General features: G+C 36.8%; 1 protein-coding gene across 1 annotated transcript in view; it reads right to left on the reverse strand.

The window, feature by feature from the left end:
- MAN1A1 (mannosidase alpha class 1A member 1) overlaps positions 1–21,613 on the reverse strand; it is a 141,473-nt gene that overhangs the window by 76,304 nt on the left and 43,556 nt on the right. Inside the window, exons 3-4 of the mRNA XM_064413031.1 lie at positions 19,066–19,181; positions 8,688–8,768 (exon numbers count right to left, since the gene is read on the reverse strand). Of these exons, the coding sequence (XP_064269101.1) occupies positions 8,688–8,768; positions 19,066–19,181 (197 nt within the window). The remainder of the gene's footprint in view (positions 1–8,687; positions 8,769–19,065; positions 19,182–21,613) is intronic.

Consider the following 21,613-nt stretch of genomic DNA (forward strand, 5'->3'; position numbering starts at 1 on the left):
GCTAACTTAAAGCAAAAGAACCTTGTTTGTGTCTGTCTCCTTTGATCTGCCGAGCAAGATATGTTGCAAGTGCAGAGGAGACTTTTAAAAGAGTATCTGTTTCACCTGCAGCAAGGATGCCATCATCTCTATCTATTGCTGGAGATGGGAAGAGCATGCAAGAGCAGCGATGTTGTCTGTCTGTTTCTGATTTCAGGCATTCACTCTTCTCAATGGTCTTCAGTTAGCTTGAAGCAGCAGAATTGGTGGGTGGCACAAAGTGGTGTTTTGTAATGAATTTCTAATCTGATCCTTTAAAGAGCTAATTGGATAAGAAACTTCCCAAATTGCATCAGACATTTCTGTTCACTCAAATTGTATTTATAGTATTAAGAATATGCCTACATTTTTTTTTTACTAGAAGTAATTTAAATTTTTGAAAAGAGATATGAAGATAGAAAGATTCTTTGCTAAAGTCAGCTTTGGGAATCTCATGGAATGTCTTCATAGCTTCCAAGAGAATCGAAAATGTGGTAATCTTCTACTGGATGGTTTATACTTTAAGCTAATAGGAGAAGGATGTTATCACCTACTTAACTCCCAAGTTAATGAAAAATAACCTCAGACTCAGTCTACGGAGACAAAGCACAAAATAGAATCTCCCATACACTAGTTACACATTGTGAAATATTTAGATGAAGAAATGAAGAGTTACTCCACACCTAGAGTAAAATAATTTTTTCATATATCCTTTTTTTTTTTGGTAAAAAAATCATTACAATGATTCAATAACATTTATTATTATCACCTAATTGAACATTTATACCACATCCACAGAGAGAATATACTTCCCAAATATTTCACATATCTCGGAATTTAAGCAATATACATTCATGCTGATCTATTCCCACTGTCAGCATTGAAGGTTTTTTTTGTTGCTTTAATTGCCAGAAAGAATTAAAATTCTTCACTGTAGTATTATACATAAGGATTGTAATTTAGATATGAATAGTATATTTGCAACAATCTAAATGCTGCTTGCAAATGGCTCCACCAAACCCTGTATCTAACCATATGTTGTACACTTTCTATTAAATCTGCACAGCAACTTCACCACCTCTTCAGGCAGCATGTGTTTACCCTCTTTTTACTCTTCTTTATTATTGCAACTGCATTTTGTGCTGCTAAGTGACAGAACTGGAAACTGAGATAAATAAAAGAGAGAAATATCTTGGAAAAAACTTCTTTGCAGGTGCCTGGTGATTCTGGACAGACTGTTAATAGTATGTAATTTCTTCTGTACAGTATATCAACCCACATGCAAATAATTCTTCTTTAGGGTCTATCTAGAGCTGCTGCTCAAAGGGAATGCACTCACACAACTATTTCTGACAGACATTCTCTCTCCAACTGTTCTGTAAAACCAGAATGAAGTGAAACTGTAGGAGCTAGTTGAAAGCCAAATCCTCAGAAGAAACAAACAGCTCCCTCTCAGCTGCCTGAATTCTACTTAATAACATAGCTCATGAGCTTGTGTCAAATATACCAGCTGTTACAATCACAATCCAGTATTTCTTATGTCTCATTACAATCCATTCCCCTTTCTAGCAATTTACCATCAGCCTACAGTAGTGTGGAGGTGAGCAGGGATTTTAGTTAAAAATAATGTAATGAGCAGTCAACTTTTTTTCTATTTCTAAAGTCAACATATGAATGCAAAAAACATGTCAAATAGGTTTACCATGGAACAAAGCAATTTTTTTTGTTGTTTGGAGAAAACTGCCCAAACAAACCCTTTTCTGCTAGGCAAATGGGAAACTACTAAATGTGAAGAACAGAAGTTAGGTACAGGTTAGAGTTCTAAACTCATGTTTCTCAGATCAAAATCAGGGCTCTGATTCCTGGTTTCATAGCAGGCTCAGTTATAGCAGCTGCAGCAGGCTGTCACCACAGCTTCTCAGTCCCCTGCTGTGGGTATTCACACTGATAGACAAACAAAATGATGACAGACAAACAAAAGCAAAACATACCCACTGCTGGACTCCAGCAGACAGCAATTCACTGAATTAAGGCAAATTGCCACTATTCCCACTGTACATTAGCAGAGTAGCCTGAGGGCCCCCATTCTGAGGCACGGAATCTGTTGGTGATGGCAGCAGATTGTGTGCCCAGTGCCTGATTGCGGTGCAGGGGCAGAGTCTCCATCAGGCTGCAGGTCCTGCCACCCCAGAAACAATTCCCTGTCAGTGTACATGTAGGTGGTATCAGCAACCCCACAGCAGAGTGGGAAGAGAAGGAAAACCTAGAAGCAGCATCTTAATTAAGTGCAAGACTGGAAATCCACAACTCTGTTACCATTCTTCCAATTTTCTTCAGAATTAAGTGTGGGGCCAGCTTGAGTGGCACAGTTGCTCAGAGCAGCTGAGCAACTAGCACTGGGAGAGAGGGGACAGAAGTGTTTGGAATGAGAAAACTTTTGGAATAAAGGGAACCTATTTGAGAGAGATGGGTTTCATCAACAGTGACAGTGTAATTGCACTGCAGGAACTTAAGAGACAGAAATAGAAGACTGAAGGGCAGTCTGCTTGCAATGGCAGAACAGTCTACATAAAAGAAAATCTTAGGAGTCAAGGTTATCTCCAGAATGTGAATCCATAGGGATTCTGCAGTACATTTTGATGCAGCTAGCACAGAAAGTGAACAGCATTAGATTTATTAAAGGTGGAGGAGAGACTGAAATAGTAATGGAGATTACAGACTGTGATTGTGAGGAACAGAGGAGATTTTAAATCCTTCTCTGTCCCTGAGTAGGCTGTTAAGTGCTACATCAGAGCTGATATAAACTTTGATTTTATACAGTGTAATGGCAGCTTTCTGCAGAAATTCAAAGTCAATAGGAAAAAAAGTAGCTCTTAACTTAGTTTGACATATTACTGTCAACAGGGGCCACATGCCCCAGTTCAACACATTCTTTTAAAAAAAAGGTTCACTTTGGTAATGTTTAAGTTTAGAAAGAGAATCAAGATGACCAGCTGAAATGAACTTAGAAAGAAACAGCCACAAGGTTAAATTGCTTGGAGATGATTTGGAGAACAAAAGATAAGGTTCACAGTCCAAAAATTCTCAAATCAAAAGGTTCAGATGACTTTTACCTTCTTTTGGTTTCACTGTAAAGAAGGTAATTAAAAGTAAAACTATATTGAGTCCAAGTGAGAATATAGAAACAGACAAGTTAAATGAAAACTCTTAAGTCAGGCTACATGTAATTTTTGAAGAACAAGTGTTTAAAGTTTAAAAAATAAAACAAAAAAAAAACAACAAAAACCAAAAAACACCGAGGCCGGCTAGAAAGCCAGGAGAAACAATAGGAGATGTCTGTTTAAAAGAGCATAGTGCATGAACCAAAGCCTTGCCAAAAAGATAAACTTGCCCCTGTGTTTGGTCTTGAAAAGCCTAGGAATGTTCCCATGCAAGAAGGTTCTCCAAAGAATAAGCCTAATGGACTGTTGCAACATTGAAGGTGGACTAGAAGATTTCTTGAGGTCACATCCAAGTTGAATGGGTCCAGAATTCAATGAAATATCGAGTTAAAAATCATAAATCTATACAAATGAAAGAGAGCATAAAGATAATTTCAGAGCTCTACAGGAACTAAAACATGACACTACTGAAACACTGATGTATTGCTTAAAAGTGGCAGCAGATGGATGGTAGGTGGGAAACAGGACCCAAATCTGAAAACAGGGCTGTAGAAAGCTACAGGCAATTGAAGTCTAGTCTGTACCACACAGGGAATTCTGCTGCCAGTCTGTGAAGATCATTAAGAAGGAGTTTAAGTGGCATTCACAGAGAAGTGATCAAGCTGATACAGTATGCCTGGAGTTTCAAACAGCATTAGAAATCAAGCTTCCATGGCATAAAAGAAAAAGTCCTCTTGTTAACTAGTGTCAAGTTAAGTGAGAGGAAGCAGGAGATAAAACATGTGGTCAGTGCTCACACTTGGTGAGCTCAGATCCCCAAGACACATACACTGGAACTTAATCACAATTTGCAGAAAAGGCAAATGCCTTTGTATAGGTGACAAAACCTTAATTCTCCTACCATTCCAGATTGCTAAATGATGGATAATTTTTTTTGTATTCATGGAATTTAAATATTCTCTCTGAAAAGACACCTTTACAAGAGAGGGAGAGACAGAAAGAATAGCTACAGCTAAATTCTGCAGAATGTCTCAGCACTATATGAAGTCAGCAATCTTCTGTGGTCAGCCTGGCAAAGGCAGTTGTAGATCAATAGCATCTCCATCATTATTTCATGCCTGCTCCTCATTAGGAAGATAGCTTGACAATCACTGAGGGATGGTGGTTACAGTGAGCAATGATTAGGTCTGTCTGAAGTCAGACAGGAAGCCAAGATCATCAAGTGAGGTTGAACAGTGGCAAAGTAACTCCAACTCTAAATGCAGATATAAGCTAATTAAGTATGTCATAACTTTTTCCCCACATTTTTTAACCTCTAATTGACAGCTGGTAGAGAGCAACAGATGATACTCTAACACCTATCATCATGAAGAACAGCTTGGATTTTTTCCTTTGTTAGGTTTTTTTTTTGTTTGGGAGTTTTTGGAGGTAATTTGTTTTGGGTTGTTTTTCTTATTCCTTCACCCTGATCAGAATAAATTAGTGTTCCTTCAAACAGGTTATCCTGCCACAGTAAAAAAAGTACAAATCTGTTATATTTCTGCTTCATGCCACGCAGAAAAATGGCAACATGAGCATATTATGCAGGAAGAACAGCTGCTGCATCCAAAATATTTTAACTCTGCAGGAAAAACAAAGCTACTTATCCCATTCAGAAAACAGAAAAGCTTCAAAGGAATCTGGGAAATTACCAGTTGAATCTGAAACTCACGCACTCGTTATTCACTTCAAAACGTTTTAGGTTAACTGTTTTGCTGCTCACACAAAGAGCAAATTAAAAGTTCCTTCTATTTCTGCCTATGCAACGCATCCCCTGATTGTGGAACCAACCTTCAAGTAAAACAGTCCCCTTATTACTTAGCTTTAGCAGTGCCTTTTAGAGCCAGTTATGAGTAAATCAGAAGACCTGGAGAATGTACCAACCCGACTGGACTAAGAGCAGGGCCATACATTTGGCATGACTTTCAGCACCAGTATCACACAGCTATTCCCAGGAGTAAAAATGACAGTGCTCAGAAGTCATGTTTGTAATCTCCATGAATTCCAAGAAAGATCTTAGTTACTGTTAGAGGGTTCAGTCCTCCAATTAATAAATTGTCTCCTTATATGACTACATTTGGAAGTGTAAATATCTGGGTCTGCAAAACAGAGGACCTTGCTGCATGCAATACTCCTGACCCCTGGTATACCAACATTTAACATCAAACTAGTAAGTACAGCAAGACAGTTGTAAAACAAATTTCTCCCTTATTTTTTATTTTTCACTTCAAAACAAAAAAAATACTTAAATAAGGAATCTTCCAAGATTCTAAGACATATCTTGTATTTAATCAAGGTTTAATTTGAACAAAATGATCAAGAAAGTTTGAAAAAAAAATCTGTCCCAGTCCTGTGGGATAAATCTATCATATTATAGTTTCCTAAAGATACTTTCATACAAACAAAAAGATTTTCAATATTAGCAGTACTTTTAAGGAGCCAGGTTTATTTTTAATAATCCTTTACAGCTAGTGACTTATGGAAAAAATACCAAGAAAAGCATTCACATGCAATATTATTAGGGACTTAAAACCCAAAAGAAGCCAACAAAAAAAACATGAACGAAAACAGAAAAAAGACCAGCAGTTAAACAGTTACTCACTTAATTTTAAGTTTTCTGATATATGTAGCTATTTTACAAATGAAGTTGATATTTGAATGAAACTCTTTTTGACTTGGGTTTAGACAGATACCACAGTAAAAAAAAAAAAAAAAAAGGCATATAACATTTCTAGCACTTCAAGGTATTTCATATTAATTCTAGTAAGATAGAAATTGTAGGAAGTTTAACAAAAAGCATCTCATGGCTCTATTTGCAGGTGAGCAGCACATATAGTTATCAAGGGGTAAAGTAGTCAATTTGTTCATTTTTAGAATGATTCACATTGGTGACTTTATCTAAATGAACTATTATGTGAGGAGGATGTTTTAGGAACTACTCAGTATGATAGCATATTCTTTAATCGTGATTAGTTAGACTTACAAATGATTATGGAACATACAATGTGTTGCAGCTTTGGATCATTACCCATGGAAATGTAATTCAGAAGCACAAACAATAATTATTTCCATCACTCCTTCTACCGAAACATAGATTTCTTTAATTAGAATACTGGTAAGTGAGCACAGCAAATATAAGATTTTTTTAATAGTTAATCTGATAAAGAATTAATTGAGCTTTTAACTGAGGAAGTTTAATCCTTCAATCAGCGTGCATACAGATTGTGCTACCTTTTTAGGAACACCCACTAATGTAATGGACTAACAGATTATTAAAGATATACTTTCTATAGTGCCAGCCAGCCTGTGGGACCCTCAAGCCTTTCCACACCTCTCAGCAGCAGCAGGGAAAAATGACCCACATAATACAGGAGAACCTCACCCTGCTGCATCCCATTCTGTCCATTGGCAGAGGTTGGCTATTGCCACAGCATCTTGGGATTTAGGAGACAAATCATGAAGTTTCCCCAAATCTGATGAGGGCAGAGCATGCTGAATTGCACTCTCTAAGCCACCAGAACAACTGTTTAGGGACATCATTCTATCTTGGACAGCAGATGCCTAACAGAGAATGTGAGAACCAGTGGCAAGAGTGGAGGATGCCCTTCCTGGCCTGCAAGAGCATGGCAGCCTCCTTAATAATAAACCTCTTCTCTGTATGTAAGAGTCCATTTTACTTTCATCACCAAGTCCATCAATTTTAGAATGGGCACTAGCATCGCTTAGCACCAATGTTCCACTGCAAAGAGTTCCATTTAATTATGTGTTGTGTGAAACATTTCTTTTGCTTCAGATGTCTCCTCATTAGATTTGTGCAAGAGTTTTACTGGAACACGAGTGCTGCTTTCAATCTAGCCGGACAGGTAAAACTGCCTCTCTGAGGATGAAGGAATGGTTGAGAAGCAAAGACTGGGTGTTATTTAGGAGGAACTATACACGCTGATTGAAAGTGAGACTGCACATTAACAGACACAGGACATAAACCATCAACATACATATGAAATCACCAGCACTGATGACAAAGGATTAAGGCACTTCCTGGCAGACAAACTGCCACTTGATGTAAAGGCCCATGAACATTCATTTACCAGCTTGTCTGCCAAGAAATATCCTCTGCTTCTGTCAGGACTGGATAATTAAAGTGTACCAATAGGTTATGCTAGAAAAGCCCACACCTGTTTCCCATATCTCCAGTGAAAAGAGAAGAAATATAAGTAAAACAATATCTAGCAAAGATCCAGATGCCTGCTCCCAAGCACCTCTCATTTTTTTTCATTGCTGTTAAGTGTCAGACTGCATTTTTTCCCAAACCTATGCATTTTAAGACATGAATGTCTTTTCCATACCATTTACACTCAGCACAGGTCCATGTGAAATAAGCAGGTTAGTCTATTAAAGACATAAAAGTGTCAGAGGACCACTGTCTCCTTATAACTGCTTTGTCAGGTATATGACCCAGCAGTACCTGCTAAAACAGCTTTAACATAATGATAAATTTTAGCAAAAAATAATCATGCACAGCCATAGAATTTAGGTAATTTAAAGTGACAGGTTCAAAACAGAGCTCTACCTAGAATTTGGGAAATTGACTTATGAAAAAAATTAACTTTCTTGGATTTGTGGAGTTTCCACGAGTAACTGCTTTGGATTTAAGGAATGAGAAATTCAATTTATGCTTAAAGAGTACCAACTTGTGTCATCCTGCAACAAAATACTACTATAATCCAGAGACAGAAACATGTGTTTAAACTAGTAAGATTAAAGACTTTTCATCTGCCAAACTAAAACTTGAAAATATCACAATATGTGCCATTTTAAAGGGTACCTGCGACTCTTTTGGCCTTCTCAAAAAATATTACACAAGTAATTGTATTTAGACAAAGCTCTAAGATGAAACTGCATCTTTGTTTTCTGCAGAAACTGTGACAGGAAATAGAGATTAATGGGTTATTAATGCTTTAATAACATTCACACGTATAGGTTTGCAGCTGCCTTTTCTTTCTTATCATGTCTTCTCCATGTGACTTGAAGCTCAGGTTCAGTGAGGCAAACACAAAGTAAGAGTTTAAAAGAGTTCAAGGGTACACTTGAAATACATTTGGGAATGTATTCCCAGATTCCATTTGGGAAGCAGGAAGCTGATGCACCAAAACTACCACTACCATATAGTAGGAACTCCATAATTACACACTCTAGCAAGAAGCCCAGTAAGACATACTGGGCGTGACTCCCACTCAGGAAAAAAACCAATATATCACTTAACACTTAAATGAAGTAATAGCTTTAGGATTTAAAGAAAGCAGCAGCAATAAAAGCAAGAAGACCCATTGGACTGGTCTCTACTGTACATGCCATTTTCAAAGTTGTAAAAGATGGATAAATGAAATGATTTAATTTGGATAAATAAAATTATAAAACTTAAATTGAATGACTTATCTAGATGATGATATGTCAGATAAACCATCTTACTTCTTCTCCTGAAAGATAGTAAGCTGAAAGTAGTCCACCGACGAATCGAATGTTGACTTCAAATACGGAAATTTCAGCATTCTGTTGAAATAAACATAAACTTATTTATATAGAGGTTTGTTTATACACACACGCACACACACATATATATATATACATACAGCTTTTAAGGCACGACAGCTGTAAATAGCAAAATACTAAAAAAGATGATGTAGGGAATGGTGACATAAGAATTTAAAGCATTTCTTTCTCTTCCTCACTTTGACAAAATAGCCTCTTCATTATCCTCATCCTGCTCAACTTTTCATCTCCTCTGTTGGCTATAAGGCTTTCTCTAAATCCATATATCTAAGTATTTATCATTCCTTGCAGATGATTCAGCATTTGCCCAAAAAGTGCTCTTGGATCACATGTCCCATGCTATCTCCCCTCACACCGTCTCAGATCAGTATTGATCAAAATGTCCTATCAAGTGTTTTCCTACTTCAGTCTAAATGCAGCTTACTGCAAAAATGAAAGTAACATTAGAATGAGTTAATTACATGCTCAGGAAAAATGTAATCATTATGTGTATTCACAAGGAAAATGATCTTTCGCTATTAGAGCTGGTATGTAATATCTTTTACCAATGATAAAGACTTGGTCCAGTCAGTATCTATCTCAAAACTCAAAGCACATTCTTCCCGGCCTTTTGAAATTCAACCATAAATGAGGAATCTGAGTCTCACATGTTTTTGTTCTTTTTTGAGGCAATTCCAATTTTACCCCAACATATACCATTTAACCTACTCAAGGCATTCAGTTAAAAAGTTAATCTAGTGAAGTTTCCTAATTTTTTTTTTATGTAATACTGCTTTTTATATTACTGTATTTCTGCAGAAAAAGGTACCCAAGTGTCCCAAAATTTCAGGCACATAAAAAAGGCATTTGACTTTCACATGTTCTGGGTTGCTCTTGCTTCTACTGAGTCACTTTTCCATTTTCTATTTGCCAACATACACTATAGCTATATTTAATATAAATCAATGCACGGTGGACCTGATGGAATTTCTTCTGAAAGGCTTGCAGGCTTTTTTCATTTAGCTAGGTTTTGTGCTTTTCCAGTTTAAGCATTCAGATGTCAGTTTATGTAGGAGGGAAGAAGTTGCTCCCTGTTTTTTATGGATTTTGAATTGCAGTAAACTGCCTTTACAGAAAAGATAAACAAACAAACCAGCACTGGGCTACTTAACAGAAATATTACTTCATGGTTTTCAGTTTCCAAGGTGTTCTGATTAAGAAAAGGTGTCTAGACATGTTGCAGAGTTCATGAGTTTTTTGTAAAATGTAAAGGTACAGGTTCAAACCACACTCTCAGGCTTGCTACAATGCTTGTTGGTTTACACTCAGAAATTTAACTTTTCTCCTCTAAAAAGTATTCTGCACTTTCCCCTCTAAAAAGAGGATATAATTTCCATTCAGAATTACTCTGATTAATATATAATTAATACAGTATATAGGTGTGTGCCTGTATATTTTTTTTAATGCAAGTGAGCACAATTCAAAGGGGCTGACAAAATAAAGCCATCACGCATATCTTGAAAACTCATACTGGCATCATGTGTTAAGACAGAAAAATTTTCTTGCTGTCTTACAGTGTTCAGAACATAACACTCTTACAAGTTTATTTTGAGTATTCTAGAAATCTGCAGTTTCTCCTCTGTTACTGCTCTCCCCCACTGGTCCTCTCCTTTCTAAGAGAAACAACAAAGTTTAATTTCTGCAGCTTAATTTCTTTTTCCAAAATGCCTTTTTTCCCAAATCTATTATTTATCTTTCCAAGTGTTCAGTCATTGTCTCACTGAATGCAGCAATAAGGAAAATGGAAACAGGTATTCACCTCAACTTCAACATTCCTATGCAGGTTTTTTTATAATGCCATGATCCACGTTAAACCTGGGGAGGGGGATATAAAAACATTGAAATTCTCTAGAAATATGAACTAACTAGGTGATGCATCTGTCCATCTGCTAAGCACTACAGTACATTAAGTACAGAAGTCTACCTTAAAATCCAACTTATAATACAGCTAGTAGAGAACTGGTTTGACTAAAGAAAGGCTGATCTGACCTGATCTGATTGAAGAAATGATGATCAAATGAGTGAAAGGGGTGGCTTCTCTTCCCTGGAGACTGAGCTAGCTGAAACTCCTATGAATAGTATAAGAATATGAATATGTGAATCTTCTTCAGAAATTCAGGTTCTTCCCATTTCAATCCTGAGCCTTAGCACATGTCAAGTACCTTTCTTTGATGTGGGAAGGTTGAAGCTGTAAAGTGGTAGGTGTCAGATGGAAATGAGTTAATCAGATATCCCAGACACTTGTGTTTCCTTTGAGAAGTGAATTAAATTACTTTTTGGTTTTCAATTGCTTGAAGTAAATTGAGTGCTGTATGATCTGAATATTTTGTCTCCAGAACTTTACATTGTGCCTTTCTGGATTTAAATATGACCACTTAACTCACAAAACCATTGCTATCTTTCAAGGAGAGCAAAGCCCTTTAAGGAAGGCTCAGTGTGTGTGCACTGACATCTGCTTCTGGAAATTGGTTACAGACAAGAAGACGACTTGGAAATAATGTGAATAAAGGTTTTACTGTTGAGCCACAAAGATTAATTGCACTGTAATACTGAACATGTGTTGAAGGGGTGATCCTTCAGGACACTTCTTGAAGGCAACGATTGTTCTAACGTTATCAGATTCCCAACAGGTCACTTGAACCTCTGAACTTTCAGTTGAAACACTTGCCTCTTACCAAAATCTTTATGCAAGCCACTGAAGCAGACAAACACTGAAACAGTCACTTCATTAATGGTATATTTGAAAGCTGTATGCCTGATAGTCACTCTTAAACTCATTGTACCAGGTTAATATTATTCTCAGCACACAAGTAAGTGGCAAAACAATTAAAGTTTTATAATTTCACATCAAGAAAACATGTCTATATGTCTTTGTGAAGTTCGTGTGAAGAAGTAGTCTGTTAAGAAAAGTGAACTTGTCCTAAAAGTGGATTTCTGCTACACCAAATTTACCCTTCTTCCTGGTTCGATTTTTAAAATTTTTGTACAATATGACATATTGAAGATGCCATATCCTGACCATTACACTCTTTTCATATATTTAATCATCCACACACAGTTTGCACAAATAAGTCTGTATATTTCTACTCAGCAGTCAAAGTCTAAGTAAGCAATACTATTTTTTTTTTTATTTTGCTCTCAGATCAAGCTATATATGAATACCTTATGATCCATTTAACAGTACCAAAATATATCAGAAAAACTTTCATCTGAACTTCCCAAAATTTCTACTTCACCATCTGTAGAGATGAGAATTATTTTTTACTTTAAATTTAGCCTTCTCCTTCAAACAGTTACTGTATCACCTACATAGCAAGTCTGAGAAGTGGTTGAATTAATTCCACTGCTTCTAACAGAAGTTCTGTACGGTGAAGTGACTGGGCATGTATATTTCAAGATGACTAAGATGTTCCCTTTTTAAGGTACCTAGTGTAAAAGACATCTCTGAACAACTGGATAAATAGACTGTGCTCTGTATGAGAATATCTGAAACACCTTTGTTAGCACACATCTCATCTGTGCTAACATCTAAACATCAGTATGATCTGATATTTGCAGGCCTCCCTTTTAGAAAGGATTCTGAAAGTCTGTAGGTACTTGGAAAAGAGTTATGTGTATTGGGAATAAGATGTTTTTGTTTTAATTCCAGGGCTTTTATGTTAATTGCTGAATGCGAGTAATGCAGTCTTTCATCTTGTATTTATTCAGTAATTTATCATTCCCTATTTGAACCATAAATGGAATATACCAACTATTATACAAGATCCAGAGAAATTGTGATTTCTGATCACTGTACTTGAGAAAACATAGAAAATAAAAAGCAATATATGAATGCAATATGTGGTGTGAGAGCAAAGCTGACAAGTTTCAGGAATTTAATTTGATTTTTTTAATTAGCTTCTAAAGATGAAATTACTTTGACACAGACATACAACATCCTTTACATTGCTAGCTAGACACATAACACCAAAGTTATATTAAAATTGCTTTTTAAGTAGAAGAAAACCTGTAGCTCAGAAACCCTCAAGATGCTGGAGAAAATTACAGATATAACTAGAAAACATATTATACTAACTCCTTTTAAAGAAAAGGAGAGTGACAATGCCTTCACAAGACCCATCTTCAAAAAGCAACAAATATAACCAAATAGGGATGGGACAGGCAGAATAAAGGGCCAAGACACATATTAGCTAGCCTGTGTTACTCTGCTTTTCTATTTTATTTGCAAATCTATGACAGGGCCAATTTGATCTCAGCTGCATCTCTCCACTCGACTTCCCTCACCCTTCCATAAACCAGAGGATTAAGGCTACAACTGGCAAACTACTGAGGCTTCAAACAGCAGGTATATTGAATATTGAAAGAAATGTTCAGACAGCAAAGTACTGTCAACTGGGCTCTCCTGAAGGCCTTTCCCTATTGAACTCCTCCAGCTTCCCAAACATCTGTATTCATATCCTTCTGGATCATTTCCTAATGCATCTCGTTCCTGATAATCTTCCTCTCCACAATTCACAGACCAAGGCGAAAACAATTCCCATCTGTATTTCCTCATGGAAAGTCACCCTCCATTATAAACACAACATTTGAAACACAACACTATTTTATTTATCCAGTGTTAGGTTCCACCTGGCACTCACCAGCAGCACTGGTTACATGTTCTGCCACTCAAAATTCAGCTGGAAAAAATACTGTGTGCTCTTTACACAGATGAATATATTCCCAATAACCAAGGCACCTTAATTTATATTTCATAAAAAGCTTACTGTCTTAGCTTTTATAAAGATTAAAAAAAAACCCCACGAATCAAACATGTAATTTGTTTCAGTCTTATCCATTGCAAAGATTCCTTCCAAAACTTTATTTCCTTTGGTTCTCCTGTTCTTGTATCATCAAGAGCGTACAGAACTTCAGCCCCTCATCTGCATTTCCATCTATTGCTCCTGTGTAGAAGGAATACAGTAACTCCCCCCATGCACACACACCATGGCAAGCAGCCCATACCCTGCAGTTTAACAAGCTGAGCAAGAGAACACCAGGGACCCTGTACTGAATAATGTATATAATTCTAGACTAAAAAGTGGACACAAAGGGCCCACATTTCCTGTGAAATGAGATGAACTTGTAATTATTATTGCTATTAAATAATAATATTCCCCTGTTGAAGCACAAAGGTTGGGAACAGCAACAAATCCCAGCATTCTCAAGCAACTCAGGAATTACTATAGAGTCAAAGATAACTACACTTACTACAATAGCTCACTTTTAACTGTTGTAATTAAACAAGATTTTAATTACCTGCAATTGTGGGGGAAAAAAGTTTCATTCATATTCCACAAATGAAAGTTTCTGGCAGCTTGCTGAAATATTCAGTTCCCAAAGACATGGGAAACAATCTTAGTAACCTTTTTATCACAAGTGTCAAAACCTGGTTATTACATAACATGTTATTTAACCTTGCTGAAGTCCCTGCATGGCAAACTGCAAGATCTTCAACAGGCACAAAAATAAAGTGCTACTGAAGGCATTAATAAACTCTAGCAGCAAAATAACTGTGTTTAGTAATGAATTTTCAGGATCTCCTTTTAGCCCATCAAAATTGGTTCTTACACATAATCAAAACAAAATCAAGTCACTTTGTAGTCTGGCATTTAGAGTGTATTAATAAGTTATGTGGCAAGCTGGTAATCAAATAGTCCCACAAACTAAAGAACCATTTTCACCTGCTGGCTTTCTTAAGATTTCTCTCTGACCCACGACTTGTTTTTTGTTTTTTTTTTTCCCAAATGGGAAAGTTGCTCCAAATACTTGTATTAGAACACTTTCTGATTTTCTCACTTGAAGAGGAAAAATACCAAGAATAAAGAGCCAAAAATCTATAATGTTCCAAGTTAGAACATTAGGTTGTGGACTGTTAAATACAAATCAATCATAATACCTACGGTTTGAGAATAGTAGGATTTAGATTTGTAAATGCTTAAGTTTGAAATAAGCAAACTGAAGTCTGGAAGTCTGTCCTGTTACCCCTTACTGCCACACCACAGATACAGCTGAGTCAATGATAAATGCTGGAAGCCTTATTTATGCAAATAATATTTGCTATTCTGGGCCCTTGCAAAGGGTCTAGTCTGTACATGACAGTAGACAAACCCCCATAACTTCAAATTTCTCCACTTTCACCATTTCTTTTCCAGTTCTCAAATAACAGACATATCACACAAAACTTCTAGGCTGCATGAAGGTGCTGACCAAATCTCTTTGAAAGACACTCAGATTTGCTGAGCTGAGCACAAAGATGAAACTCAGAAGTGCTAAGTTAGCCTTCAAGCTTCAGAAGTGGCATACAAAATCAGATACAAAATCAGTGACTGACTGATACTTAAGAGTATTGGTAGGACACAAGACCAAAGGTACCCTCACCTTCTTCCTTATTGCTTTCTCTTTATGCAATTCCTCAACTCATTACTACCTGTCTTTGAGAGCAATGAAATACTCTTCATACTTTCCCAACTTCCCTCTTACCTGAACAAGTGCATGGCTTTCTGCTCCATACCTTGCTCCCACTGTGATTCTGTCTGGCTACACTTCCATCAGCCAGCCAGCCAGTCAGTTGGTCAGGGTATGAATTCAAGCCCTGTCCTGTGTACAGTTTGATTGCCAGCACTTCTGGTCTTGGTGTGGGCCCCTGTGTTTCCAGTCCATGCCCAGACATGCTTTAGGACACTGTGTGGACCAAGGACTGCTCCCAGTAGGCAGTACAGGCAAGACTGCCCTTTTGCACAGAAGGAATTTAGGAAGGCTGAAGAGGAGGAGGATGGATCACTTGGTCATTCATCCTAAAGATACTGGGCTGTGTTTGGGCACAGATGCAGAGTACCACTAATTCCAATACTTAACAACTCCCAAACCCTCACTGCTGTGCCACGTAGATCAGCTCAGGCACCACTACTCCCCGACACCTGACCCCTTCATTTGCCTCATTAAGATCCCTTTTCCCCTCTCTCTCTTCCCAAGCATGTATTCAATGTTATATGGCTCTTGGACTACAGAGACCAATAGCTTTTTCCTCCCCATTGTGAAGCAGAAGTGGGGTGCTGGTACAGAAACTCCTACAGAAATCTCTGTATGTGTGTGCGTGTGTGTGTGTGTGCAGCTTCTGCAACAAATAAGAAAAAATAAGAGCAGAGGAGCAGGCAGCATGCATAGTTGCAGCTAGGAAACAGTCAAGATCCCTAGAAATCCCATGAAAGACTGGTTCCCTTTTCCTGCCTTGTAACCTGCAGATACACAGCCCAGCCCAGCTGCTGCAGCCTTGGGCTGTGCACTGTGAAGGGGCGTGTGGGCAGCAGCCTGTGTGGGGAGGTCAGAAAAGCCTTGGCTATATTAATTAGAAGAGCAGAGATGAATCCCCCAGAGAGATGAAGAGATTTAACAGAGAACAAAGCATATATCCATTGTGCTACTCAAAGCTAAGACCATGGATTTAACCGCTGCAAATGTCATCTCCTTCCAAAAGTACGTCTACATCTCTGATAATATTGACAGAATCATGAAATGCAACATTAATTCCTGAAGGAATGGCTCAGTTTAGTTCAAACTTCTGCAAGGTTTCAAATTAAAAAAAAAAGTCAGAAGTTGTGACATAAAAAAGCTCCAAGCATTGCAATGTGGGTATTTCAGTTATAAAATCACAGGGCTACCAGCTGTAGCTGTAATGAAAATAGCCTGTGTTACACCCCAAAAGGGAAAGCCTCTAAACATACCCACTGACAAGCCTACTAAAACGCACAAGTCTGCCAAGAAAGGTGCTGCTGACTTAACTAGAGTTTTCCCTCAAAATCAAAACCTATCTTTGGGAAGGTAAAGAAGAGCAACCCTGACATCTAATTCATTGAACTGAGAGATTGAAATCTACCGCATAAAGAGATGTTGCCATTTCCCATTAAGTCATCTTTATTCCATAAATCCTTTCACGTGGATAAACTAGTGCCTACTTTACAAAGTGACACCAGGCAACTTTTATGATCAGGTGTTGAGAGTGGTGTGAATGCTGGCAAAATAGTTTGGTGAGTATCTTCCGGAGTTTGTAAAATTTTCCTATATCCAGCTGCATTGAAAGAACATAAGGAGAAAAAATTCTGCTACAGAATACAGTCACAGCAATTTTTGTAAAGAACATTTTAAAGAAAATTAAAAGATTTGAAAAACCAATTCTAAGAATAAATGAAGAGAAAAATGTATCCTACTTATGCAAATAAAGGCCAAATATGCTGATTAAGCAGTCGCTGCTCAGGAAATGATCAGAAATGTCAAACACAAGTTTATACTACTCAGAAGAAATAACTCTTAAGGATATGTCAATGAGTCAGTTATTCCAAATAAATCACTTTCATGGGACAAAGGTTTCTAAAACAGAAGCAAGTATAATGTACATAACATTTTTGCAGAATATGTCATATAAGGCCTGGTAAATGATAAATGCTTAAACACAAAAGAGAACTGCTGTTCTTTAAACTGTAAGATATAAATACAAAATGGCATTTGAATCTAAAACCTATACTTAAAGTGGAAAACTAAACAAAAGTGCAAGTTGAGTAGCTTCCAACAATCCAGCCATTAAAGAAATGGACGTCCATTATTAAATTTGGCATCACCGTTATTTATTTTAATTTCCTTGTTCCAGTTTGGGAAAATTCATCTACTTGCTGCTGATGCCAATGCAAAATTCAATTACATATGATTATGAAGTATTATGAAAATAATTTTGTGAGGTGTTGAACTGCAGGCTTCTATTTACAGGAATATCAGTAACAATATACTGTTAGTGACGCATGTCAGTGTTATCTGTGAAGTTGCTTTGGTAAATCTGCTTGACTCCTGCATTGAACAACTAGTGGAATACAAAATTTCTGACATTTTCTTAGCTTATAAGCATTACTGAGAAAAAAACAGGTGCATTAAAAATAGGAAATGTAGGCAATACCATCTAAAAGTTTCCAGTACCAAATATAGCAAGATATATGTAAACCCAAAGATTATCATGTTAATAGTCATGTTAAACTCTACAATGTTCCTCCAAATAGAGCTCAGCTCATCCTTTTAAGTAGAGTTTGTTATTTTCTGTTGTCTTATCCTGGTTTTTAAACATCTAGATAATACTAAGCTAATAAGACAGGAATTCAGTATTACAAAAATACCTTTAGGGAAAAAAATTCTTATGCACAAAATAAAATTAGTTTATCTTTCAGGCTTTTGACACTACACAGGAGCACTGTTCAATATCCTCTATTTACATTATAAATGTAAATATAAATGCTAAATTACTGCTTATATAAACTATGTTAGATCCACTCCTATTAACTCCTTCTTAAAAGGATAATTAATTCTCAAGCATGGAAGAGACCTAATTAAAACTGACTTTTGCATAACTTATTAGAAAGAGTACTTTGTTTTCAGAAAGTGTTTCTAACATTAAGCATGTCAACTACAAGAGCTTTGAAGTGCTCAATGTACTGTGCTTACTTCACTACACTGATCAGAGCTGCCTCATCAGCTCTCTGTACCAACAATAAGTCCTCTGGCCCAAAAAAAACCCAAAGGAAAAAATAAGGAAAAATACCAAACCCAGGCCTTTGCCATTTAATTGAAGAGGTTCCTACTTGTTCAAGGCCTTTCTAGAGTAAAAGCTTCAATAATAAACTTTGCCCTCAGCTGCATATTTGCCACTCAATAGGGTGATTTGTATGTGCAGCTGTGAGGACCTGATGCCTCGTAAGACTAAAGCAGTTCAGTTGTGCCAATAGTTCAGCCTAACTCACGATATTCAACTTTACTGCAGGAGACAAAGGAACCTAAGTAGTATGTATGGCATGTGACTTTCAATAAACACAACTAAAATATGTGGAAGATTTCATAAAGGGAAAATGTAAAAGGTTTGCATAGTGAAAAAATCAACGCTTGATGGGTCCCAATTCTTCTATCCAGAAAAGCTGAAAAGGCCGTTTTTTACTTTATAATGGCAAATACTCTATTTCCTTTTTCCTTCCTCCAGTTCAGCTCATTGCCTTCCATCTACCTAAGACAGAAAAAGAGCATATAAACGGAGCAGTAGATTTCTTATCTTCCAGCTTCCTGCTTTATCTATCAATAATCTAAATTCTTTAGCCTTGCATTATGCGTGTAATACCAAGAACACAGTCCTCAGTTGGCCCCTGGAGACTAAACAGAGCATTAAAAGTTAATCAGCAACACTCCTTACCACATTGAAATCCAAGTTTTTTTCAACCCACTCCTTGGCTTCCTTGAACTCCTCTTTCATTTCCATGATGTATAATGTATCAAGGGCATCCACAATTGTCGCTCCTTGTATGTTACCTGAAATACATGAAGAGCCAGTGATTTACTTTCCAACAGAAGACTTTTCAGTTAGATCTAATTAATTTAAATTAATTCTAATTTCAAAATCCAATTTCAATTAATCCAATTAAAAACTGGGTGCATAAGCATTCAAGTGGTAACTAGTAATTCACAGCCCTTACTTTGATTCCCATGCCACAACACAACATCATAATATTTAAGTATTTCTTCCACTAATGAACTTTTGAAGAGCTGTTCTAATATACGGTATTTTCAGCCATAATTTTGCATTTTAAACCATTGATAGAACAGTTCACCGTAAAATGACATAAAACACTGTAAGTCTCGGTAATTGAGAAATTCCCATTCCTTCTAGTTTGGAATGGAAACAATCAGCTGCTTTTTTGTTTTTATAGTCAAAAATATACATAAAACTTTAAGAAGCTGGTGAGTACTGACCCCATTTTAGTTAGGAAAGCCCTTTAAGAAGTCTGCACAAGATAGCACTGGGGGAGGCAAAGCCAAAGGCAAATTTGCACATATGGATTTGTCAGCTCAGGAGGGGCTGCAAGGCACTGGTTTTCACAGCGAGTTCTGCTGGTCTGCAAAAATGGCACCTTTCTACCTCTGTTACAGAGATGGGTAAGAGCTAGCCTTGACCTAACTGCAAGATGGAATATCATCAGTATGTGGGCTTTGGAATGGATTAAATGTTCATCATCTTGTACTGAAAGGTTAATGCAGATGGTGAGGTTCAAGAAAACAGTCACTCAAAATACTTTCCTATGCTTACTCCAAATTTACCTTGACCTTTTCAAAACACCATTTTTGTCTAGGAATAGTTTCAATTCCTATTTATGGGATAATGTCAAAAATTCAATTTTGACCACTCTACTAAGATTTTCATTTCCTAACTTGGCTCCTGCAGTTTTCATAATGAAAGGAAAACCACTGTTATATTTTAGAAAAGACTCTGACACAGAAGGAAACATTTAGAAATACAAAATAATTTAGGTTGCAATCAACAGAGAAAGTCATTATGTCCAATCCCTGTCTCCCTCAGCAGGGCTAATGAGTCAGGTGAATAGCTGAATACTCATTCCGGAATTGATTGTACCAGGGGAATAACAAGATAGTAGCTACAACTAATTAAGGAACTTGATTATCATCTTGTCTCTGAAATACCTGATGAAAAAGTAAACTTAATTTTATAAACTTATCAAGCATCAGAATTTAATTTTTCATATTTAAGAAAGGTACTGCATCAATCAATTCTTGTGTTCACTGCCATCATGGGTTTCTGCTTCCACGTGAAACAGAGAGGCGATTGGAGAGCTCTACATAGCATATATTATATATATATATAATTTCCTTAAATTAAGGTTCCAGGCAGAAAATAATTTTCCATTTCCACCATCTTAAGCAAAATAATATTTGAGGCTGTTACAACAGTTATTTGGTACATTTAACAGAATCAGATACTTTCTCTATTTTAGCAGCTGTTTATACTACCCATTTTTGGAATGTCACTTTCCTACTCTGAAGGAAGGACTCTTCTACATTTTCCCCCAGATATTCCACTAATAAAACTGCAGCATACTTTGGTAAGAAAAACATAATATCCTCCAAGAGCTTATTTGGAACTTGGCTGCCCTTCTCTAATATTAAAGGAAAAGTATTCCTTTAAACTTGGCTAAGCAACTTATATTTTTCCTGAGCTTATGAGAAAGTGAGAGTGGAAAACTGCTGGAGGACATCTGCTTGAGATCACTACTGCATAAGCTCTGGAGATGTCTGGTAACTCCATACAACAAAAGCAGTTCCTAGTGAACCTTTACAACTGAGCTCTACTTACAGAAAAATCATCTATAACATGATTTGCTTCAGTGGATTGTGATAGGCTCACCATGCAAAGACATTCTTTGTGATAATCCTCTTGTAATACAACTAACACGACCACTAAACAGTTAAGCTTTCAATTTTAAGGATTAGTACTTGAGCTGCAATCCACTACTAAGTCAGAAGAAAAAGAGGAGAAAATGAAGAGAAAACTTATTGAGAAATCACCCTTGGAGTCACCTACTTACTATGATTTTTTTTTCCTGAATCTGGCCTATGTGGCCTGCTTAGAGCAGAGGCTGAAAAAAAAAGTTAGAATCTCAAGCAGATCTTACTTTATTCCAAATAATTTCTGCTATTATTCTGAAGGCTCCAGAAAATGGAATAAAACAATTAATGTGATACTTAGTCAAGTTTGTCTCAAACAGCTGTACTTCCGAGCTGTTGATAAAGGACAAAATAACAGAGAAAGAGACAGTTTAGAGGCCAGAATTATGACTTGTGAACAACTGCAGTTTACACTAAGTCAGCCAAGAGAATAACTTAAACTTGAAAGTAGTATGGAAATTGTGATGCTGAACAGTTCATTAATAACCAGTCAGACAAGCCAG

Source organism: Passer domesticus, chromosome 3 (genome assembly GCF_036417665.1).
Source record: "Passer domesticus isolate bPasDom1 chromosome 3, bPasDom1.hap1, whole genome shotgun sequence".
Classification (NCBI taxonomy): domain Eukaryota; kingdom Metazoa; phylum Chordata; class Aves; order Passeriformes; family Passeridae; genus Passer; species Passer domesticus.